Source organism: Monopterus albus, unplaced genomic scaffold, assembly GCF_001952655.1.
Source record: "Monopterus albus unplaced genomic scaffold, M_albus_1.0 scaffold197.1, whole genome shotgun sequence".
Taxonomy (NCBI): Eukaryota; Metazoa; Chordata; class Actinopteri; order Synbranchiformes; family Synbranchidae; genus Monopterus; species Monopterus albus.
This window is the reverse complement of record NW_018128077.1, coordinates 761,642-787,634: the sequence shown is the minus strand read 5'-3', so window position 1 is coordinate 787,634 and position 25,993 is coordinate 761,642. Positions and strand designations below refer to the sequence as shown.

The following is a 25,993-nucleotide window of genomic DNA, read 5'->3' as shown; positions in this document are numbered from 1 at the left end:
CATTGTTTCGCAACTGTGTTTGACAGAAGCTGTATTTTATATTTCTCTAAGTGTACAAATACAGTAACCTGAACCTGAACATGGAGGTTGATTGAATATGTGCAAGTGAATCCATTGTGCATGTGTATGTGCATATGTGTAAGTATAGATTTTTGTAAGATATCATTATATCCTAACATTTTTTTTGTCCATATTTCTCCCTGCCTTATTTTGCCTTTGTATCAGAACATTTGCACCCAGGCCTACCTCTCCTTGCGCACCCACTCCCGTCTGCTGGTCACCCTGTTCTCCCTCATGCTGCCAACAGGCATCCCAGAGCTGAGTGCTGCAGAGGACATGCGCTACCTGCGGGAGGCGCTCCAGGAGGAGCAGGGTGAGGCAGAGGCCAAGGAGCATTTCTTGCAGCAAATATCTTTGTGTGAGCAGCTGGGCTGGACCGTGCAGGCTAACTGGTGGATCCACATGTGGGCAGGCATCAAATAGACTGTTGTGTTATATAAGCTTCAGCACCGGAGGTGGTGAAATGGATGTTCACATGTCTACATATAGAATAGCTTTTTCATGTCTTATTGTTTATGTAACCTTTTCCGCGAGCCACTAGATTGTTTTATGGTCTCTTAGCAGCAAAGAATGAATACACTGCTGGAGGTAGGAAACTGGCTGGTGGTACATAGGGCATTATGAAATACAGCCTTTTTTGTCATAAAACATATATTTTCACCCAAAATTTGTAATGTATGAACTCATTTATGCACTCATATTGGAGCTGAAAGAGGACAGTATATGGGCAGATATGCTGGGAGAGGAAGGGACAGGGGGTTTAGGGTGAGTGGGGATATAAGGGAGGGGTTGCAGTAGACGTCAGGACAGAGGAAATGACACTCTATGCTCTGTCTTACTTTCAGTCAGAAAACATTATTACTGTACCACATGATGCAGGACCACAAGGACTGTTTTGAGTTCTGTAATTTTTAAATCTTTTTTGGTCTCCTCAATTATCTACCTTCTTCATAAGTAGCCTAGCTTTGTACCGCATGTCATTGCTTAATTGCTCTTGCTAGTTTATTTATGGGTCTCTTTTACCTTGTCTCAGGTTGTAATTTCTGTCTGAATCTGAAATTTCATTGCTTCGATTCACTATGGCGTGCTAGACGTGGTAGGTCCATGCTGTACCTAAAAATATTAGTCAGACTCAATTGTGTGTTTTGTTCAGAAACTATGCCCTTTTTCATAGACCCATGTTGCTAGGTTATACATTAAAAAGCAGGACCACCACTTTGAAATGTCCTTTAACTGGACAGCACTCAGACAGTGCAACCTCTGCCAGAGGCAACTCAGCCACACTTAATGAGCAACCAATCTCCCTCAAAAGATGAACCTTTATACCAAATCTTCAACTGAACACATCGAGTATCTCATAAATGCTGTGAGGAAATGTAACCTATTTCTTTTTCTTTTATGTGCACAATATATGCATTTTTAATTATTTATTTTAAAATGTTGCCCCATAAGTTTACGTCACCAATGGTGAAGCAACACCTCACAGCAAGAAGGTTCTGAGTTCAAGCCCCAGCCTTTCTGTGTGGAGTTTGCATGTTCTCCCTGTGGCTGCGTGGGTTCTCTCTGGGTACTCCGGCTTCCTCCCACAGTTCAAAGACATGCAGCTTAGGTTGATTGGTGACTCTAAATTGCCCGTAGGAGTGAGTGTGTGTGTGGTTGTTTGTCTACATGTCAGCCCTGTGATAGACTGGTGACCTGTCCAGGGTAGACCCCACCTCTTGCCTAGTGTCAGCTGGGATTTACTCCAGCGACAGCTCTCCCACCTGCAATTCTATTCAGGCATAAGCAGTATAGATAATGGATGGATGGTGAAGCAACATTTTCTGGTTGAGCAGTTAAGCTATAGCCTCCACATGAAAGCATCTGGGGAGTAGATCTCTTTTGTCACTAGGGGGCAGATCACGATCACTCTGTGTCCATACAAACACAGTTGTAGTTGGTAATATTTCACATGTGTTGTATACAGTGGTACTGCTACAGACCTACAGTTTGACCTGCAGGTCACAGTGTGGGTGTCTGCAAGCATGTTTGTAAGACCTCAAAACAACCTGAATAACCACAGCCTTTACATCAGGAATCAATAAATTCTGAGTAATGAATTAGAGATGTGTATTACTGTGTGCACATTCTCCTTTTACAGTATATTGTACTACTGCAAGAACAGACACTATGCAAGACAAAGAACTAGGCAAACCAAAGACAAGCATAAAATATAAACACCCTGAGAAAGAAAAAGAAAATTGTTATCATTATTTTTGCAAATTTATAGTTGGGAGTTAGATGAGAAGGATTTGGAGTATTTCCTCCAAATAGCAACAAGGAACCATGTAACTGAGCCATCCCTCACGTGATTTACACCTATCACGTGTGGCTGAGTCTGTGACTGAAAGGAAATCCCTGTTCAGTTTTGTTTGACAGATGCATCAGCGAGCTGAAGCCTACTGACACATGAGCAGTCTTTGATCCTCAGATTTTACCGACCAGTAAGTGAAGCAAATGAAAAAAAGCATTTGAACATTGCTGTGTGTCTTGGTGCTTCACTCTACTAATGTTGTGCAATGTAGATCTACTGCAGTAAAATGGATTGAAACTTCAGGTAAACTAGACCATGTCCATGCACACCTGTATGCACTCTCACATGTAACTAATTATACTAAAGTATGTGCGGTGAATGTAGCGCTGGACAAATTACAGCCTTACCTTTTAACCAGCATGCTCACTTCTTGTTGTCTGTTTTCCACTTTTTTCACTTTTTCAGTTTTCTTCTATTTTTCTTTCTTTTGATGAGCCACTGCTTATCTCTGTGTGTTTTGCTGATCGCTGTCCTTGGTGCTTGTGCAGTACTGTAAAATGGACCAACAACCTGCAGCCAGCTGTATGGGCATTAATTTGCACTTGCAGTGTACTTGGATGTTTGTATTACAGGAGAATACTGCTGCACAAAATTGCTGATAATTATGGATTCCAGCTATTCCTGGGCTTGACCTTGCACAGCCTGCACTGACTCCTGCCAGTGGCCTGCACAGCGACTCCTCTGCCCTGCTGCCTCTCTCACACTCAGTTCACTATAGTTCAATATATTATATTAAAACTAATAGGTATGGCGTCTCTCTTACATTCCAATTTTCATCTTCATATAAAATGTTATCTGTAAATCCATTTCATCAGCAGCTTCAGACCTCAACACACACATTCATCAACACTTTGCAAAAGGAGACTGTCCTGTGAGGCAGCTGCTGGTTGGAGACGTGATAAGCATCAGTTGACTTGGCAGGCACCACATAATGAGCTTGGTGATGGAGATTGTCATCGTCTCTTGATAAGTCTAATGTCGGTGATGAGCTATGCCGCTATGTTCCTCCATCATTCAGACTTGCGTGCTATGAGAGGGACATTTCTGCATTTTATAGTGTGCTATATATTCTACTGTCACTCTCACATGCAAAGCAACCATTCCTTGCTCACATGCAAAGATAAAAGATAATCACAGGGTCAAAGAAGATTACAGTTCCAAAAAAGGAAACTTCACAATAACATAAAAGTACAGCTTTAAGTTTTTAATTAAATATATTGCAACTAAAATGGAAAACTTAAATTAGACCTCGGGCCACAGAACAAACTCAGGCTCCACTCCAAAGTTTCTGTAGCCACTCTGCACTATATATGATGGTGGAAAGATACTAAGTACCTTTACTCAAGTACAACCCCAAATCAGAAAAAAATGTTAAATCACGATATGTAAAATTAAAATTAAACTGAAAATAGTGATTTGTAAATCATCTGTGCCCTGCATTATATTGAAAACAGTACAGCAGCACATTACTGAATGTGATACCTCTCATCTCATCTCATCTCATTTTCTATACCGCTTAATCCCGAACGGGGTCACGGAGGGCTGGAGCCAAGCCCAGCTGACACTGGGCGAGAGGCGGGGTACACCCTGGACAGGTCACCAGTCATTTCACAAGGCTGACACTTAGAGACAGACAACCACACACACTCCTATGGGCAATTTAGTGTCACCAATCAACCTAAGCTGCATGTTTTTATACTGTGGGAATAAGCAGGAGTACCTGGAGAAAACCCACGCAGACACAGGTATAACATGCAAACTCCGCACAGAAAGGCCCCAGGTCAGCCAGGGCTCAAACATGGAACCTTCTTTGTATGAGACAGCAGGTCTAACCACTGCACCACCACTTCACCACCAATAATGGATCAGCAATGACAGTATAATAAAATCATATACATTAATATTATAAGTCCCATTCTGCACAATGAGTACTTTTACTTTTAGTACTTCAAGTATGTTTTGATGTTAATACTTTAATTCTTTTACTTAAGTAACATTTTGACTGCTGGGCTTTTACTTGTAACAGAGCATTTTTACTCTACTTTGTTGTTACTTTTACTTAAGTTTAGTATTTGACTGCTCCTTCCACCACTGTCTCTATGTTTGCAGTCAAGTTTAAGTTCACTCCATTTAAAACAGGCCACAGTAAATTCAGAGCTTCCAGTAACCTGCAGCAGTGGGCTTGGCCTCATGTGGGTGGGTCCAGCACCGAGATGGGACCTACCTCCTTCTGCCCCCGACACAACACCGGGGCAGGAGCGGTCGTTGGCACCCGGGGCTCCACCCCTTACACATTACCTCTGTAGACGGATGCCCGAGCTCACACAGGCGGCGCAGCTGGAGTGTGTGGGTGTGTGTGTGTGTGTGAGAGAGAGAGAGAGAGAGAGAGAGAGAGAGAGAGAGAGAGAGAGAGAGAGAGAGAGAGAGAGAGAGAGAGAGAGAGAGAGAGGGGAGTCCCAGAAAACTACAGAGCAGGTGAGGGCTCCGTCTTATTAACGTCTACCTTGAGCACACCTCTGTGAATCCCAGTGCCGCGGAGCCTCCACCGAATCTCACGTTAGTATGCGGGACTTCAGCGCCCCTTGTGGCGGTTTGGGGCTACTCTGATTTATGTTGTTGGCTGGTAGGGTGCTCTCATGTTTATGTAGTGGTGCAAGAAGTAATCAGATTGTGTATTGAAGTAAAAGTAGGATAACAGTAGCCCACCACAGTGTTAACTGCTGTACTGTATATTACAAGTAAACGTCCTGCATTCAAAAAGTTTCTTAGGTAAAAGTACAAAAGTAATAGTACTAAATATAAAAGTACAGAATGGCACAGTGTATAATATTACTGGATTCATTACTGGTGCATTATTGTATTCATCACTATAATGTGACAGCCGCCAAAGGTGGAGCTAATGTGAACTACTGCTGCTATATGCTTTAAATTTGAAGTACTTTACATACTGGGCGAGGATCAGTAAAGTCTTGCGATTATGTTGAATTTTGGAATTTTGTTTTATTCATCTGATTTGGAAATGTAACTAATAACCAGTTATCAAATAAATGTAGTGAAGTAAGTACAATATTTTCCTCTAAAATGTAGTGAAGTCAAAAAATGAAGTAGCAGAAAATGAAAATATTCAAATTGCCTCCAATGAGTGCTTGAGTAAATGTACTTACTTTCCACCATGTATGTGGTGGGCCACTTTTTAGTTAAGTTAATAGAAAGTGAAGGTGAGTCAACACCATACGTTAGTCCCCAGACTTTTGCCAAAATAAATATAAAGCAATGAACTTTACATTAATAATGGTATATTGTTGAAAAAGAAACAATAGCAGTACAGTTGGATGTAGCTGTTACACATGCAGGTTTGGCTATTAAGGCAGCAAGAGACTAACACAGCCCAGGAAAGTTTGTACAGCTGTGTATTGTTCTTATTGAATATTTATGTATACTGAACGCCACTGGATGAGTCGCTGTGCTTTGTGCAAAATAACAAGTGCAGTTAAAGCCTTGCTCCATTCAACAATGTATTTTTCTTTTTATTACTTGGTTGTTTGTGCAGAATGATGGATGTTCATGCACTAGATTTATTGGCTGAGGGAAGAAAGTTCCTGTGTGTTTACATCAGAGTTTAAGATGCATGAGCATGATGTTACACCAATTCATCTGGAAGCCAACTGTGATCTAGTGTAGAACAGTTACATGCTGAGAGTTGACTTTTCAATGAACTAAATCACAAATTACTATTTAAAGTGGAGTATATTTGTCTGTTGGGGATCTGAAATAGGACGTGGCACATTTTAAGCATGCGACACACCAAGCCAACGGTTGGCCGTCAGCCACTCTGAGGCATCAGCGAGACCTTTCTGACTGGCTGTTCAGCTTAGTGAAGCAGTTCAGAAGAAGAGAAAGGTTTGGGAAAGCCCCTAGAGCTTGTCACTGAAGTATCCATGATTTGACCTGTTTAGTGCAGTCTTTCCTGATTTTTCATGTTTGTGACTTCCTTTCTTCTTCCACAGCCAAAAGACAAAGCGCTGACAACGCCAGTGCCATTTGTAACATCAGACATGTTCTTGATACCGTCTGTGGTGAACTGCTTTGCTTACAGTTTGTAGTCCTAATGGCTTTGCCTTTCTGGATGACGAATACAGACTACTGTCACGTGCTGGTATGACAGGCAGCCACAGATTGTATGTGCTAGTTGGCCCATGGCTGCAGTTTGTGTGGTGTTTTCAAGTGCCACTTTTCGCCGCTAGTTCTTTGATGTTGGTTTGGTGTGCCTCTGCCCTTAGATTCAATCAAGGCAAAATATTAGAGAGTGAAATATAGGACTAGTATTTAAGAAATGTGGACTACTTGATGGCTTGCAGTGTGTGTGCGCGTGTGTATCTGCTGTAGTGGGTCACTTTTGGGAGCCAGATTTCTGACACTGGTTCACATGCTCCTACCAGATTAACCAGCTGTAGAGTTTAAGAGAGAGCAGATTCACCAGCTAATATGAAATATACAATATTTAAATTTTAGTGTCATTGTCACAGTGTTACTTCTTCAGGACTTGATCCCCTGAGCCTACACTACAGTAGGCACCAATAAACACCTCACCTTGAAAAGCAGGCTCTCCTAATTGCCTTGTCAGGTGAGGTCAGTGAATTGTCTATAAAATTTATATTTATTTCTTTTCACCAGCTGTTTGGGGCATTTAGACATGTGTGTGTTTGGAGGAATAGATTCCCATGGCTCTCGTTGGCTTAGTCTAGATTTAATCAGCTAAAGGACCTGGCTTCTCAGCCTACCGCTGAGGTTTACTTTAAGGTTAAGAGGATCCATGAGTTGCTTGTGGGAGTGAGAGAGATTGGTTGGTATCTGCTTTTCCTCTACAAATAGACCCAATTTTGATTTTGTTGATATATCTTTATGTTGTAGGGCTTCACAATCCATTAATCTGTCCATTATTTCTCAAATTAATTGATTAATTGTAAAAAAAAAAAAACATGAATCAATTTTCAACACTATCAAAACAAAAATGCATCTAAACGGTGCCTTTGCAATGTTCCTGTGGAGTGCATAATTCAGCAAAGATTAAAATACATTTTTGCAAGGATGGAGCTTTTTATAAAGTAAAAAATAATAGGTCCTTACAGTTAACAAAAGCCCTAAAACACTTCTGATTTAAAATCATTTATGTGTTCATAAAACATGCCATGCTTATGTAAAGGCCCAATACAAACCGCTACTGCTGATGGTTAAAAGTAAATTTTAGTATGTCTAAACAATCCTCAACACATTTACTCTTAGGGTATGTACTGTGCACTATCCCTATTAACTTGCATGTGTGTCATCAGTGTTCCTGAAGACACCTATATAACCTGGTTTTGCTTATTGCATTTAATATAATGCTTGGCTCTTTACTTTCATTTCATGTTTACATGAATGCAACACAAATACAAAATGCATTTTGCACCCATCATTAGCAGCGGCTGGTGGAGAAGGGTCTGGAGCTTGTGGCTGGCTCCCATTGTCCAACGCTCCCCACTCAGGTGTGGCAAAGGGCCAAGCGTGGTGCGATTCTCTCCCCATGAAGCACCACTCGGTTCCGTTTACTCGGTCTCACCCTGTGCGCTGCATCTGCCTTTTCAGTACAGTACAGGGTCCACTCCACTGGCTTTGCTGACTGTGGGAACAAGCTCTACTTTTGTCCAGGGCTGTAGACCCATACCAGCTCGCCAGGGACAAAGTTCTCTCCTGAACTGCAAGCATCCTGGGCCTCCGTCTGGTGCGGCCCTGCATCCACTGGTTCCCCCCACCTGGTCCTTATGTCGGGGAGCATGCAAGTGCTGGGTCAGGCCCTCCAGGCTGCAGAGGGGAGATGTGCCCATGTGCCTGTAGGGTGAGGATTAGTCAACTGCTGTTATGCAATCCATACTTGTCAGAAACTACAGTCTGACTTGTGTTGCCTGGGATATTGAGATATGCATTAGCATGGAGGAGATTATCATCATGAAGGATGGCAAGCTGTTTCACTCCTCCATTCTCTCATTTAGTCACTTGTGCAGACAAATCTTATATTTGATAAATCACCTCTGTTGCGTAAACAAGAGGTGTGTTGGCATGCTCTGCAAAAAGGCTCTGAATTAAGCCTTTCACTTCAACACCTCGTCACCGGGACATCAACATATTGTAACATTAGCTGGGTTGAAGAAGGACCCAGACACCAAAACTGCCTTTTCTGTGCTCAAGGGAGCCGCTATTTTATTATTCACACAGCCGGGGAACACACAGCAACACAGAACACACCGAACACACACTAGCAATCCTGCCAACCCACAACTAAATACAGCCCAGCCAGAGGGGCATTATGGGGGATCCCAGCAGGTACTTCTCACCCTGGGCATTCTGGGGGACCCTGCCAAGTGTCTCTCCGGCCCCAACATTACACAGGCCCCACCTGGCTGGTTAACTGTTCTCAGTAACCACAGTCATGACAAAGTCCCTTAAGTGTTGGGGCGACCTGCACTGGCACTGAGACCTCTCTGGTAGCTCCTGTGCAGCTGGTGGAGAGGGGTCTGGAGCTTGTGGCTGGCTCCCCTTGTCCAACGCTCCCCCCTCAGGGGTGGCAAAGGGCCAAGCGTGGCGCGATTCTCTCCCCATGAAGCACCACTCGGTTCCGTTTACTCGGTCTCACCCTGTGCGCTGCATCTGCCTTTTCAGTACAGTACAGGGTCCACTCCACTGGCTTTGCTGACTGTGGGAACAAGCTCTACTTTTGTCCAGGGCTGTAGACCCATACCAGCTCGCCAGGGACAAAGTTCTCTCCTGAACTGCAAGCATCCTGGGCCTCCGTCTGGTGCGGCCCTGCATCCACTGGTTCCCCCCACCTGGTCCTTATGTCGGGGGGCATGCAAGGGCTGGGGCAGGCCCTCCAGGCTGCATGGGAGCCCTCACTTCTGCTGGCAGGGAAAACAGCCTGTGGGGCTGGTGTCTGTTGTGTGGCGGCATCCTGGCCCTTGGAGCGCCAACTGCCCAGGAAATCGGTGTAGGCACGTACAAGCCCGTGGCTGGCCCTGGTGGTGTGGATGACCCTCTAGTTCTCATACATTCCACTTTTATTGTAGAAGAAGAAATGACTTGTGATTTAGCTTTAATCTTTATGAACCTGAATAGGAAGGCAGCAGCAGAGGCCAGGTTGGGGTGTGAGAGTATGTGCTTTAGTGTAAGGCCGGTGACTGTGCCTCTGTGTTGGGTAATAGACCGGGAAACCTGTCGTTGCCATCGGCCACCTTGCCCTCTGTCATTGTGTCTCTGATATCTGAGCCTCTGTCAGGGCCTCTGCAGGCTGAGACACTCACATTCATGTCCCCTGATATAAATCAGCCCCTTGTTGGCAGTACACTGAGAGGAAGCACTGATTACTAGGGCACACCTCTTATTCATGTCTCTCTCCTTTGCTCCGTTCCTCTTGTCTCAAAGTTTTGTCTCCAGGGAATTGTCAACTTTGACAAAGAAAGGGTCAGGGATGAATTATTATTTTCATTGTCATAGGATTTATTTAATAGTTTTTTTAATTATCAGGTATATAAAATGTGAAAATACCCCGATTCATCTCTTCATAGTGTAGTTAAGGAAGTATTAACTTCATAACAGCTTATTTGAAGGTATATTTGTGACTTGACATCATTGAGATATTACTCTGTTGACGATGATGATGAAGAGCTACAGCCCCTTTCAGTTAAGCCTCAGGATGTAACACATATCCCCGTCTTTGTGATGGTGTTCTATGTTTCCCTCCCCACACACACACAGACGCATACACTGGAAATGGATGATAGCATGCAAATGGAATCACAGATTGTCTCATTAAAGACAGGAAGTACAATTTCTTGTGCTGAAAAAGTCAGCCAAATATCCTACTTATTTTTTTATATAAACAGGAAATCTCTCCCAGCACTGATGACCCCTTTGCTTTTTGCATTTTTAATGACATGTGGTTCATATTTGTCCAAACTAGTGACCTTGAGGCACAGCAGTCATGAGGTTTATCACAAACATAACGCATGGCATGCACCTAGTTTCTAGTATATTTAGCAGAAATACTATACAGTATGTACTAATGTTACTGTGAAAAATGCTAGCGTGTGAGGGAGCTTCTGTCTTTTTAACCTGTGCTGCCAACTGATGGTCTGTGACCTGCTCGGTTCATTTTTCACTGCCTCCAAAAGCTAACCTTTGTGTCATCAGCATTACTGCTACTACTTACTGCTATTTCTCTTTCTGAAATGATTTCCCTGGATTGTAGCCTTGGTTAAAACTCTTCCCGGCTAATCTCCACAGGACCTAATGCTAGGCAGTGCTCAGATTTGCCCTGCTCACCTCCACCTCTTGCCTACTTACTCTCTGGCTTTCTAGTCCAAACATGAATGCGTGCTAGTTGCTGTGCGTCTGCACTGAATAGAATTACTCGAAAGGCTCATCACTGGCTACTGTCTGGTCATGCCTTTGCATGAGCTTTTTTGTAAGCTTTGGGTGTGTCCCTCTAAGTTTAGTTAAAGATTAATTTTTGTGATATATCACTTGAGGCTATAAAGGCCATGCCCGATTTCAAAGTCGACCTTACACAGAGTGGTGTTGCCGGCCTGAGGCCATACTGTATACTTTCCAATGTGTGTGTGTGTGTGTGTGTGTGTGTGTGTGGAACAAAGGCTAAGTAAGCCCAGCAGTAAATGGTATTAGGTGTGCTTTATTTGAGGTCTGGGTCAATAGTAGTGAAAATCTGCAGCGTATCTCACAATAGGAGATTTAACTCTTTCTCTGCGGTACTTTGATGATAATCTTTCTTGTACTTGAAATGCCAGCAGAAATAAAGCAAAGACCCAGACAGAATTATGAGATTTCCTTTGGCTGCACAGGCAATGATCTGGTGTTGCATGTAGCAGATTAGGAATTTGTTTTCTTGTTTGACACTATGGTTAAACTAAATCCCTTTAGTTGAAGATGGTGTGTACAGGTGGTCTGTTTTTATCAAAGCATGCATATGTTTGAATTGTTTGCTGGTGAAGAGTTAATGGTTCACTGTGGGCTCTGGTAATATTAGCTCTGTGAGTGTCTCCCTGTAGAGTTCAGTTCATAAATGTGTTCTTTAACAATAAGACCTCGATGTTTCTCTGAAAATGTTGCTACAAGTTGTACATTTTGTTTATGTAGCTCTTCCCTTGTGATTGTTAGGCATGAATTTCAAATATTCATGTTAAAATATAAGTTTTGCAATTTGGGGTAAAAAAGGTCATAGTGTCATCAGTGTGTGTCATGGTACACACATGTATTCAATGTACACAAAATTATTTGGCTTGATTATGTGTTTCCTGTACCATGTTTACTGTAATTACTCTGTCCACCCTCAGCTGAATACAACAAGTTCTCACCCTATCTGTTTTTGTTATAGGGTAGACAGGCCTACAGCCGGAGAGTCAGTCCCTGGTGCTGGTGAAGTGTGGATGCATTACAACCAAAAAATGAAAGGAAGTAGCACTGATTTATGTCATCTGTATCAAACAGATTGCTCAGATATTGTTAGCAGAGCAACAGTTTACAAAATACAGCAGTCAGTATTAGTTCAAGTGAGCAGCACTGGCATGCATGCAACATCTCTTCAAGGTGGCACTCGCTCTGGGCCGACTGTTCGTCTGTAGATAAGACTGGAGTATCACTGCAGTGGCTTGTTTTGTGTCATAGACCAAAGGTTAGTATTGAACCGGGCACCCTGTCTTCTTGGACACTTGAGTGTCCATCACCTGCTGTTTGCTGCACACTGCACGTACTGTATATTTGTAGTAGCTGCTATGTTCTCATTTTAGTATATCCTGTAGTAGTGCTACATGGAAGTGAGACTTGTACATTTGCTGTAGAGTATATTGTTTCTTCGCTAGAGGTGAACTGTGTTGTTTCTCTGTTTGACATTTGCATTCTTTATGAAATTCTACATTTTGGTTAAAAAATACATAGCTGTATTGAGTCAGCTATAACACCTGCTCTGATTCACAATGCTTGAAATTGAATTAGCAACTGAGCATAGGAGTTAGAATAGCTAGCTGAAGGTACAGGATAAATGAGAATGCTAAAGGTAGTGGTTAATGAACATTTGAAGTAGTTAAACATATTGGACATGTTGTTAAAATGGATCAAACTATTGGCTCAGATCATGAACTGTTACATCAGAACAGTTTAAATACCTAAAAGTAATTAGAATTAGTTATCTAAAAGTACAACAGGGGATAAATGGGTGAAATAGTGTCATAAAGTGGCAAAGCTGGGAGTGCACATGGTTGAATCAGGCGGTTGCAACAGCTCTAATATTGAGTCATCTGCCTGTATAAGAAAAGCAAACCTCCTACATCAGCTCATCTGAGCGGTCTGATTCCAGCCCAGCCTTGTTTTACAGTACTTTAACAACAGCCCTTCAAGCTGCAGCATATGCACAGTGTGTACATTAGCTCAGTCTGAAGCCCTTCATCTGATGCGTACACAAACACACACACACACACACACACACACACACACACACCTTTTGGATCCAGGCTTATCATGTTATTGCATTGGAGGATATGGGAGCCTTGGATTGTTTGGACTAGTTTCTTGGCTTTGGCCGCTAACAGGGTGGCACTGAACTTTCTGCAGGTTGCTTCTTATCTTGTTGTAGTGATTGCGTGTGCGTCTTTACTCAAGGTCTGTGCTAACCAGGTACTGCTGTGTGACAATGGATGAAAAGTGGTTTGTGGATTAAAGTGTGACCTTCACAGACACAGAAGTTTGTTTCAGTCTGGCCATGATCTTGTTATTAAGACATTGTCACAGACCCACAGACTCTTCAAACTGATCAGTGACAAAAATCCTAATTATGTAGAAACAGACTGGATTATTAGAGCACTAACATATTGGAATTGCTCTGGCTTTTTGCTTCTTTAGGTTTGTGATAGACTCCAAACAAGTACAAAAAGCAGTGTGCAGTGAATGAAATGACTTTTAAAGTGTCACAGCTGATTCTGAAAACTTGTGTATAATTGAATTCTGCAGCTTGTGCACTGAGCCATCTAGCCAGTCTCGTTGTATTAAATCAAGTGGCTTTTGTGATTATAGCAAGTTTTCAGTTTTATGTTTAACCTACTAAAGTTTGAGAATATAATATGGCTGTCACAGGCACTTTTTTCTTACAAGTTTACTGAATTACAACAGCCAGATGGTATATGTCGTTTTATTGTGTGTCTGTGTGTGCATGTGTGGTTACTTGCACATTTTTTATGATTTAATTTCAGCCCACATGCCATATCTCAACCGAAACTGGCCCAAATCTGGCAACCTATACTGGCCCAGATCTGGCAACCTATACTGGCCCAGATCTGGCTCAGTGTTGGTGAGCCAATGCCGGAATTCAACCGAGTGTGCCGACACTTAGCCAGAATCGGCCCAGATCCGCTGGCTACCTGGGATTGCTCTGGCTTTTTGCTTCTTTAGGTTTGTGATAGACTCCAAACAAGTACAAAAAGCAGTGTGCAGTGAATGAAATGACTTTTAAAGTGTCACAGCTGATTCTGAAAACTTGTGTATAATTGAATTCTGCAGCTTGTGCACTGAGCCATCTAGCCAGTCTCTTCTGTGGTTGCCGTGTGACATGCTGAGCCTCAGCCGTCCTCTCTGTCTCCCTCTTTAGCAGAGGTCAAAGGTCACACCAGCATAGAGCTGTTAATCTGATCGCTTCTTTATTTTCATTCTTTTGTTTGTAATGCCTGAATTACATGCATGCACACACATAACTCACATCTGCAGATACAGTATATCTTACATGCACAGGCATAAATATGCACGTTCCCACTCCTTTCTCTTTTCTGATATAGTCATAGCAACTGGGCTGCTTCTGCCTTTTGAATAGTCTCAGCCCAGTTGTTTGCTACACCTCCTGTTTCTAGGCTAACTAAAAGAGGCAGGCACAAAGCAGGAACAAATTCACTGCTTAAATCAAACTGAATTTCAGTACATATAGTTCTGTAGCACTGTTTTCTCATTTTCCTTCTTTGTTTATTCATTACAATAACACAGACTCGTTGATTTAAAGAACCAGGTCGACATTTTGGTAATATGCTTATTTTCTTTCCGATAGAGAAGCTACAACAGTGACTGGAAATGGGAGGGATGAGCCAGTCTGCTCTGTCCAACTGTAGCTAAATTAGCAAATCAGCGCTGCTAAAGCTCAGTAATTTATACATTATATCTCATTTATTCATTTCATGCAAATATATAAGTGTACAAATGACAATTTGTTGTTTTATGGGGGTCATGTACAGAGCCAAGAAATAATCAGGCACATAATGTGCTGTAAAATGAGGAATTGCCTTTTTAAAATTGTGTACACATTAAAGAAACAAGATATTACACATTTATTAGTGAGCTTTAGAGTTACACTGATTTTTATAAGTTTAGTAACTGATCACCTGATGCTTCATCAGAAAGCAAATAAGTGTTTTCCAAAATGTTAGCCTGTTCTATAAAAACTCATAGATTTGGACTTGTAGATAGGAGTGTCTCAGGAAAAATCTCAAATAAACTTTTTGTACAAATATTTTTTCACTGAATTGCAATAAAGATAGTTTGTACAGCACTTGGCTTAAATATTTGGGGTTTCTGTTGCAGCGTGTAGAAAACGTCTCCTATGACTAGCTCTTGATCAGTTCTGTGGAGAGTGCACATTTATTTTTTACTACACAGAGCACATTGGGGTTGGTCAGAGCTGAGCTCCTGTTGCCAAGTGCCATGAAGGTGGTGTTATGTGGTGGAGCAGGCAGTGGTGATGCTTCCAAAATGAAGCCAAATGTCTCTGTGTCACTATTAGTGTCAGTCATCTCTCTTTCTTTAATCATGCCTTTTGTCCAGTAGTTTTCCTTCTTCCGTTCTTCTCTCGTTTGCTCTTCACTCAGAAAGGGGTGGCGCATTCCAAAAGCCTGGAGACCATTCCTCTCTTTCAGCCAGTGGTCCAGAGTGACAGAGGAATTAGAATAAGAATAGCTGCCCATTCACGGAGGGAACAAGGGAGGGCGAAATGTAGGGGGAACAGGAATGAACCGGGGTCCCGCACACACTCTGCATTCTCATTGGCCCACTGTGTTCCCTCTGTTTTTTCATTGCTGCCGTCAGTTGTGATTTCGAGTTTGCTTTACGCATACACACCACACAAGTGCATGCACGCGTAAATATACACATCGGGGTCCAGGGCCTGTACATTTGCACACTGGAATATGGGAAGCTAGGCACTCATGCACACTGTCACTCCAAACTGGCCTCCAGAGACTTCTGACCACACAGTGCAGAGGAGAGCGAGGTGACCTGGCTGTGTGAGTATGAAACTAGAATGAGTTAATGCTGTGTTAGTCTAAGAATACATTGTTTAAGTGCAACGCTGGCTGAAACTCCTGTGTTTTCGGCGGATTGGCCTTATGGTGAAGGTGTTAGATTAAAGTGTGATCTCATGGCGTCACCACTTCTCTAGGTCGTCTGTGACTTGGTTGCAAACTCTTAACTGTCTAGCTAACATGAGACAAAAGGCAAGTAATAAACATGTTTATTATTTAGTTTATTGTGATAATTGCAGCTGTTGATCATAATTGATCATCTTCATGTCTTTGGGGGGCTTTTGCTCCTCAGTCAGTGAAAGATAGGAGGGTTCTGTATATATTCCTGTCTTCATCTCTAAAGCTCACTGACAATGAGGCATCACAGTTCTTCGCCGGTCTCTGCACTCAGACACAGACTGGGGGCTGTGCAGTGAGAGGCCCCACAGCACCAGGGCTATGGTAGTAATAAAGGATGGGCTTACGGCTTTGTCTTGTCTCAGCTGCACTATTGTGATTTCACAAACGCCGTGATGGATGGAGAGATGGCCCTGTACTCTATAGCCCCCAAACCAGCCTTGATTCAAACACAGTTTTATGCTATATGGTCTGTTTGGACTAAACAACACCACTAACCACATAACTACATAAATGAACATGTCTTATTTCCCATGTCTGTGTTTTTCTGTTTCCACATTGTCGCCCTGCGTTTTTTCCTCACTCATGTCCCCCCTCTCTACCTCCCTCTGTAACAGTTTAAAAAACGCTCAGTTTGAAAAATCTGGCATTATTGTGTAAAATAACAGGATTTCCTCAACCCATAAAGAAAGAAAAAACAGTTTTTTATAGTCATATTATGCTACTCTGTACTGTCAGTGTCACTGCCTGTGACATAAATGCTATAATATGAAACTGATCAAGAAAAGCAGTAAAGTAAAACAGATTTCATTTGAGCAGTGTTGCTGCTAAAGCTACTGCCATTCTTCAAATCTAAAGGTCGTATTAGCATGAGTGCAGTCACCGATTTACTACAGGTGTAAACCCATTGAAGTGAGTGTTGACATGTTGTCGGTTCACTCGGCAGCACAAATGGTACCTCTAGTGTGAAATAGAGACTGCTCGCTGTGACGACTGTGGCCTCTGTTTTTTTTCTGTCAGCTGTTTTCCTATAAAGGAAATGTTATATGTTTTATTGATGTGTATGCCACCGTCTCAAAAGATTTTTGTCTTTCTGTTGCAGCCAGGGAGACAGCTTGGAGTCCATGCGATCAGGCATCTTGATGACCATCATGGCTGTGTATCTGAGTCTCCTCTTGCTGGGTGAGTGGAAGTAATAAATCAGGTGTGAACACAAGATGGAACAGAACTAAAAGGCACAAATACATCTGTTCTGACTGAACAGTGTATCAAATGTGTTGGGTTTCTTGGTGTGGGGAAGCTGCCTATATGCTGTTGTAAACAGGTGTGAATAATGAGAAGCAGGTGAAACCAATTTGGGTGATAAGATAAAGTTCCCGGGAGTCAGAGTGAGCTGGGGACAGGAAGTAGTGTCAAAATAAAAGCATGAGACCAGAAGCAGTGGGACAGAACCATGACAGCTATCAGATGGCATAATGTATTTGATGCAACATTAACTGATTAGTCAGAAATATAAAAGAAGAAATGGCACCTACCTATTCCAATAATTCAACTCTATCAACAGAAACTACCACACAGTTCTAAATGGCATGTGACCTGTTAGAAGTGCAGTGCAGAAGCATCACTTGTCACAGAAGATGGAAACAAGACAAACTAAATTTTGGATGTCAGAGCTTCCCACTTGTTATCAACACTGACTGCTGCATGTGAAAACCCTTGACATGTTTTGTTTCCTGCACTGCAGTTGCACCTCCAGCAGAAATGTTGTTTTACTGATTAGCCTTTAGTAAGAAGGCAAATACACAGGTCTCATCCCCTCTAGTCTCCAGCCTGCGTAAATGTTGAGCGTATATGTGCAGAAGTCAAGTGTGCCTTGGCATTGTTTGCATCTTGGAATGTTTTCTCTAATGAAAAACATTCACTCCCTGTCACTGCATTCCTGTCATAGTGCTAGATGCATGAAATTGGAAGCTCCAGGGTGTGTTTACCTGTGACTCCTCCCCTTTGTTTGTTTGCTTTGTGTGCACGTGTGTAGTGTTTTTCATTCTCATGTGTTTCTGTAATCACACACTAGCAGAGCAGCTGGTGTCAAACATTGTCTGTATAGCTGACTTTACTTCAGTTCACGCTTATGCATCTTGGCCCTGCTTTCTGTTTGACAGTCAGTATTCCTTGTATTTTTGATAATACTTGGCAGTAAAGTTTATGCTACATTTTTTTAGCTTTTTGTAAAATGTATTTTAATAATATCCCACAAACACACTCTAAATACAGGACACAGGCACACAAATATATATTGTGCAGACATATTATAACAAATGTTAATACAGTCGCAAACACAAACTTAATGACCTCAGTATGTTGGTGCATGCAGCACTGCAGTAATCCAGTGTGCACGTACACATTCTGATGTTCTCCATGCTAGTCAGGGCAGGTGAAAACCAAGTCAAGGATATGTTTCCTGCAGGCCACACAGAGAAGGGGGTGAGCACTATTGTCATGTGCCAGAGCCATGTGTTGCATGTGAGCGGGAGCCGAGACAATGGCTTTGCTTTGTAATTATCGACATAAACGCCTTTCTTTTCTGCTTCAGCAGTCTGACAGAGGGGAGAAAGCTGTTTGGCTCTGGAACATTCCACGCATGTGTGGTGTATTTCTAAACACAGCCTCAGTCAATAATTAAAACCGAGGGTAATTTATGACTATAATGAGAAGTATGTGCCTAGACAGACTGACGAGAGAGGATGTCGTAACACATCTGGATGTTGCCTCTATCACTCTCTCTCTACTGGCTTTAAATATGTACAGTAACACACTGATAAACTGTGCGTCTAAGAAACCAGGGTGGATCAAAACATGAGGGCTGAAGTGAGATGCTGCTTAAAAATAAGAATAAATTTGGAAATACAGCTCAAATTCAAACAGAATGATTGAAGTGACCTGCTGGATGCTAGTTTTGTTCACTGACATGATTTCATGTTGTGTGGCTTTTGCTGTTTTGCCAAATTTCTCGACCCCTATAAAAGTTTTTAATCTTAAAATAACATGGGATGAGAAACATTGATTGGATTTACTTATTATTGGGGTATATATTATTCATTTTTCAGTTTGTTAACTTTTCTATATTTACATTATGTAGTGGCAAAAATCAAATCACATACTAAAATGAGATGGAAAAACAGGGGCACTGGATGCCGAAACATTTTATGATAAATGAAATACTTTTAGAGTAAAGTCATAAGGTGTTGAAAATGAAGACAAGAAAATACTAGAAAAGGTGAAATATTTTCAGATAAAGTTGTAATATTTCACATTGTTTTATAACAGTGGTCCCATCTCTGTTGTTATTCTTATAAGAGATATAAATCTTTGCACAGTGCCAGTAACTTGGCATGTAATCACTTATATCTGTAGCCAGCAGAAGTGAAAAGAACCTAAATCTATGAAATAGCAGTGCTGCAAGGGATCACAAATCAAGCTGAACCACAGTGACATCTGAGGACTCGATTGCATCTGGATTGGGTTTCTCCTTGTCTGCTGCAATCCAAAGCCAATGTTCAAGGCGATAAGACATACTCAGTGCCTCATGCAGCAGGTTATTTGACCAGTGAGTGAACCCATTGTGCAATGTCATACCTGTAAAGTGAGGTCAGGTGAAACAGTTGCTCTGTTTCTGTAAGGAAGGGGCTGATTGAGTTGGAGGAGGGTGTGTATCCAGTGTTATTTTCAGCTTTAATTTATGCATCCTTTAATTTACCATAGTAAGACACACTGCGTTCTTTCATGCCGTTCTTTTTTGTGCCGGCCTTGTATCTGTACATTACAGCCTGGTGCAGCATTGCTTTGTGTTGTATGTTTGGTCTGGGTGTGACTGATCTTTATCTATAGCCCACAGGCTTGTCTTCTAACCCATGTGCGATTCTACATGTGCACACTGTACATGTGTGCACCTGCCTATAGAAAGTCTCTCTTTACTGTTGTCCCTCTGTACTATGAGGCTGATTGTATTTCCTGGCAGAGTTCCAGTACAATTGTTAACTATGTAAGCCAGGCATCGTTAATGCTTCACAGGAATTCAGAAAATCTGACCCTGTTAAATCTTTTACCTGAGCTGGAGACAGTATTTATACTTACATACACTACTCCCGTGTGTGTAGAAGGACAGGAGGAGCTGTAGCTCTTTCTAGTCACAGAAAATCTTTCGGTATTCATTACAAAGATTGGATATTAATTAACTTACAGCTACTATTTAATTATGTAGTACATTTTTTTTTGTATTTGGTTTTAAGGTCACCAGTCTGTCACAGGCCTGACATACAGTATCTAGACAGACAAGCATTATTAAACCTATGGGCAGTTTAGAGCTGTTATTCAACCCAACTTGAAGGCACAGAAAAACCACAGCCCAGAACCTTCTTGCTATAAGGGAACAGTGCCATCCACTGCACCACCCTGCCATCTGCTATTCTTTTGCAGTAATGGTCCAAAGCAGTCAATTAAACTTACTAGACCGACTATACTAGCTGACACCAAACAGATTTAGTTATGAAAAATAAAACTGACACGATCCCCTTGTCAGCAGTGCACAGTGAGACAACCATAGACTGTGCTGTATATAAAGATGGATGACACATCACCATTTCCTGCCATTATGTAAAAGTGAAGCCTACATTTTGTGAATATGGGTGCTGCCATCTTGCTTTTGTGATATATTCCATTTGTACATGAACTGAATTTTTAGTTTGGCTCATGTCCCATCCACTAACATGGAGGAGGTGTGGATTTTGACTATAATGCAACCAGCAACTGGCGACGATCTAGTTGTCGTGGCTTCACTCCTGGGAGCTGTCATGTTGTCCATTTTCATATGCATCATGTGCTGCATGCATGAATTACAACCGTGACATTGTTTTCCTGACACCACAAATGTTGTAGTCACAACACTGGTATATACAGGAAATGAGTGTTTAGAGCTCTACACCATTAGAGACTTATCTGTTTAATGCAGACAGCTCCTTTTGTAAAGAGGATGCTTTTAATTCCAGCTCAAACCCCCTGTGTATTTCCCATCAGGTCTCAACATGTTGCTGTCTGTTTTCCTCGATCAACAAGATGAAAGGCCCTCTGATATCAGTCTTAGCATCTCTCGTCACTGGAGTCTTGTGTTTTAGGCACGTTTCATGTAGGCGGTCCATATAAACAGGCTGGCTTTATGTTAATTCAGATTCTGTATATCATAGGGTCTGGTGGTCTTTTTGTCATGTCAGGAACAGTCTGTCGTGCCTGAACCGTCTCTACTCTGTCTTGATCAGTACTGAACTGCTTTTTGAGCCTCTTGTTTTTGTTTTTCTAAACTCGGTCCAGCTACAGAGTTTTTTTGTTCATTTCTCAGTTTTGCTTTAACATAATTTATCTCATTGTCTGTCTTTACTCTGCTTAGAATCTGTGATGCAGATGGGTGAGGGGGCAGGTTTGACGGAACAGGAGCAGATAATATTTTATGAATGTGCTCCTTCTTAGACACTGACATATGTTAAGGTTTCATTATTCATGGGATGTCAGGCATTGTCTAAAACATTTTACCACACCAACAGTCTTATTATTTCTATTCATAATCCACCATGCTTCTTTGTGGCCAGACATGCTATGAGGAAGATTAAGATTTAAGTTTATACTGTAGATGATGAGTGAACAGGTAAATATGCTTTAACTCAGATACTTTCATCTTCTGATTTGTCTGCTATGCTGTGTTAAACCAGTTGTTCACCATAAGTTGCATACATTTATAGTTTCTACAGGCTATATAGATTTTTTTTTAATGAAAATATACATGCAGTATGCTGTCTATCAGGGGTCAACCAATGATCATTGAGCCCCCTAGTGGTCTGCAAAGGCATTGCAGGTGGTCCCTGACCATACATTTAATAATGTAGTTTCACTGTAGGAAACACTGTATTTTTAAATTTAAAATTAACAACGAGGTCTTTGGAAGACCAAAGTAAAGGGGTACTAAGTATACTGAGAACAGTGAGAATCCACAGTCTGCCACAGCTGTGCTTACTACTTTTGTGAGGATGTGTGTGTACCCACCAAGACCTTCTGCACATACAACAACAAAAAGCCCTGGTTCACAGTGAAACTCAGCTCTGTCATGCCAAAGAGGAGGCCTACAGAAGTGGGAACAGGATCCTGTACAGGCAGATCAGGAACACATTGACAAAGGAGATCAGAGTAGCAAAGACGAGCTACTCCGAAAAGCTGAAAAACCAGTTTTCAGCCAGCAACCCTTCGTCTGTGTGGGGAAGCCTGAAAAACATTACTGGCTAGAGGAAACCATCCCCTGCTGCTGTGGAAGTCCATCAACTGGCAGATGACCTGAATGTGTTTTACTGTAGGTTTGAGAAGCAGAACTCCACATCCCTCATCCACCTCACCTTGGACCCAGCAATGACTTGATCTACACCAACGACTGCCCCTCAGAGGATCCCGTCTGTTAAACTCCTAAAGTTCGCAGATGACACAACGGTCATCAGTCTCATCCGAGACAGTGACGAGTTGGCCTCCAGATGGAAGGTTAAACAGGTGGCCCTGTGGTGTGGGTGCAACAACCAGGAGCTGAGCATATCAGCGGACAGTCAGGACTGCAGAAAAAATCACCAGTGCCCGCCGAAAAAAACTTAGAAAAATCAACTGGACTAGGTTTTTGAACTGATAAAGCCTTTTGGATGAGAGGTGAAACATCTTCAACCTCAAAAAAAACCTAGTCCAGTTGATTTTTCTAAGTTTTTTCAGCTTACTATGATCTGGATGACTGAGAATCTGCACAGACATCAGTGCCAGCCTGCCCTCCATGGAGGACCTGTACACCCTAACAATCATCTGTATATATCTGGAAAACTCCATCTAAACAGTGTGGATACTGTATATATTTCTATATTTATAAGTACTTTATTTTTATTTTTATTTTCCTAAGGCACATTCCTGTTTCTTGTTTGCACATTTTTTACTTTCTTGTTCTGTCAGCCTTATCTTGTTCAATTGTTTACTCATTGCCTGATGGAAGAACATTGTACATATACACTGAGAGCCGCGGCACCGGAAGCAAATTCCTCGTGTGTCCAACACACCTGGCCAGTAAAGCTGATTCTGATTCTGATTCTACTTTGCAGTCAACTTCAAACTGAGCAAAGATATAATTATCAGTTGACAACTGATAATATACTTTTCATTATACTTCACGTTCTCATGAAATCTGAAATCCTTGAATCAAGCAAACTGGATTCAGTGTTGTTACTCATTGCTTAAATTATTAAGAGGAGCTATTCTCACAGGGTGTACTTCAATGTAATGTTGGGACCATTATCATCAATATATTGGCTTTCTTCTTTGTTTCTACCCTCCCCCCTTCCATTTGCAGCTCTCAGTGTCCTTGGACAGGAGCTCCCATCAGGCACTCATATGTGCACGGAGGGAAGCTGCTATCCTGCGACAGGAAACCTTCTGATTGGACGGGCTGTCAATCTTACTGCCACATCCACATGCGGTCTGAGAGGACCAGAGCACTACTGCATTGTTAGTCATCTGCAGGTAAGTACACACATTCAAATGCACCATGAAAGTGATGAAAGGTTTCTGCTACATGTTCATTCAAAGCATCCAACTTTGTGCTCCTATAAAAATGGGAGCAGCTGATTTGTGATTAGGATTTTCCATCCATTCCTTCCAGCTAATGGAAAACTAATCATGCAAAGCTTTTTGTAAACCTTGTGTCATTCACATATGCTTATTCCACAGCTGACATTTTCTGTCACTGCTGTGACAACACTGCTTCTAAAAGTTTCTTCTGTTCCCTCGACTTCACTCCCCCACCTTCCTGTTCTCTCAGCACCCAGCTCCTCCCCGCAAATTCACAACACCCTGTAGCCAATACAAAAGAAAAATCTCATCGTGTGTTTATTCTCTCTTATGCACTCATCCCTCAGTCTTCGTTCTTCCATCTTCATTTGTTCGTCTGTCTGTTTGTATCGTGGTTTCCATGAGCAAGGCCTCCCAGGACTGCAGCGTTTCAGTATCAGGCACCAGGTGTACTGTAGACACATCAGCCTGTCGTCATCAGTGTGAGAATGTTGTGTGTCAATGGGTGAATGGTGTATGATCTTCTGTAAAGCGCTTTGGCCAGTGCAACACACTGTGAGAAAGCGCTATATAAAATACAGCCCATTTACCATTTACCATCAGTCAGCCACACTTCCTTCATCATCATATTTCTCTCACTGTCTTGACCTCGCTGTTTTAACTTGTTCCCTCTTTGACTTCTCACTTTTGTCTTTGTTTGTCATCTCCTTGATTGCTGATGCCCATGATCACAACACGATTTACAGGCTGGTCACACAACACAGAACAACTATTTTGCTTTCAGATTTTGGTTTGTTTTCAATACCAGTCTTATTTAATTCATATATTTGTCATTCCTAAGCCCTGCTCACACTAGGCATGTAAACAGATAAAAGTACAGATCTCTGTGCATGAACAGAGAATATAATCACCAGCACAGTTTATCACAGACATCGTTCCACAGAGTCATAACTCAGTGAAATCAGGTCACACAGACCTCAGAGCTGTGAAGAGTGCTCCGGCACCTGTGGTCCCAAAAGTAAGAGCACACTTCTTGCATATGTCCAAATTAGGTAAAGTTTTGTAAAATAAACAGATACAACTAGTTGCTGTAGTTACACGCAGCAACTTTACTTTATACACTCGTTTTCCACAGCTGTATGTGTGGGACAAAACATGGTTACAGTTTCTCCCTCAACTCGACATGACATGACATGACTCCTGACATATTTACCATCATGTTGACATTCACCAAGTACACTGCATTTCTGTCCTCCTGCATGTACGTGCCTGCACTCCCATTATCTCAGGGTCGGAATATTCAACAGTGTCAACTTCCAGGTGGGCGTGGTCGACATTCTTTGATTGGCGAGAGGCCATCTAAGGAGCAGGATATGGCGACAACCTGTCATTTCATACAGTAAATCCAGTGCTGAACTATTGCTAGCTTAACTGCTATCAAGCCAGTTGCGTTGTTGAAGTCCTTTGACATGGTGCTGCTTTGGCCCTTAAACCCAAATTAGTCTAGATAAGCTTCTGTCAAAAGAATGGGAGAAGATGTAGAAATGTAAATGCCAAACACCGAGGTGGAAAGGGGAACATAATGTCGATCATAGTGTGACAAAGAATGACTTCTAATCCAGATCAGCTGGGTATTGTTGGAGCAGAAAGCCTTATAGTTGACCTGAGCAGGCTTGACTAATGGGAGATAAATAAGAGCTCATTGGAGGAAGGGAGGGTCTTACAGCCACACGAGCTTGCACCATGCACTATCTGAAGACTCACAGAGTCCTTGAAAGAGAAGATGAATAGGATTCATGTAAACATTAAAGCTATAAACCTAAACTTTGTAAACAAAAGTGAAATGGTTCTTGGTTAAGTAGGCTGTTTTTTGCTACACCTGCTCTAAAAACATTTAAAAGCTTGCTCATGGATTTGATAAAGTCTGTGAAGCTGCAGCGACTATAGTAAGGCTCTGTAACGATGCATTAGGATGGAGGGGTTGTTGTGCAGGAAGGAACGTCTTTTCAGCAGCTCGGCTCTGAGATGAGGGTGTGAGCAGATTTGTGCTGGGATTAGGGAGGGATACTGAAAAAGGCAGGCACACGTAAAAAAAACACTCATACATACACATAGACAAATGGATGTGTTGGTGTGTGGTCACGCACATCCGCATACATCTACACACATCACTTCCAGCACACTTCAGCCACTGCTTTTCAGTTCTCCGCCAAGTTCCTTCAAGGCCATGTTGTTGTTGCAGACTTAATCGCCCCTAACGACAACCTAGTAATTAAGAGAAACTGCCCTGGAATCTGCTGTTTTTCTGTGCCAGCTTACCCTCATCTCTGTGTTCAGCCCTCTTCCCCCTCTCTGCCAACCTCTTCATGGCCCCCTTTCTCAGTATCTCCCTCATTCTCTGCTGGCCCCTTCCTTTGTGCTTCACCCCGGCTGTGCTGTTTCGGACCCC

The 25,993-nt window shown here is 42.1% G+C and overlaps 2 protein-coding genes across 2 annotated transcripts in view; both read left to right on the top strand.

Moving 5' to 3' along the window:
• The window catches only part of LOC109970413 (phosphatidylinositol 4,5-bisphosphate 3-kinase catalytic subunit gamma isoform), a 17,731-nt gene extending 17,248 nt beyond the window's left edge, over positions 1 to 483 (top strand). Inside the window, exon 12 of the mRNA XM_020617949.1 lies at positions 226 to 483. Coding sequence (XP_020473605.1) covers positions 226 to 483 — 258 coding nt within the window. The remainder of the gene's footprint in view (positions 1 to 225) is intronic.
• Positions 484 to 4,816: 4,333 nt separating this feature from the next.
• Positions 4,817 to 25,993, top strand: part of lamb2l (laminin, beta 2-like) — a 47,773-nt gene continuing 26,596 nt past the window's right edge. The window contains 3 exon segments of the mRNA XM_020617934.1: positions 4,817 to 4,888; positions 17,012 to 17,091; positions 23,327 to 23,496. Of these exon segments, the coding sequence (XP_020473590.1) occupies positions 17,034 to 17,091; positions 23,327 to 23,496 (228 nt within the window). The 5' untranslated portion in view covers positions 4,817 to 4,888; positions 17,012 to 17,033.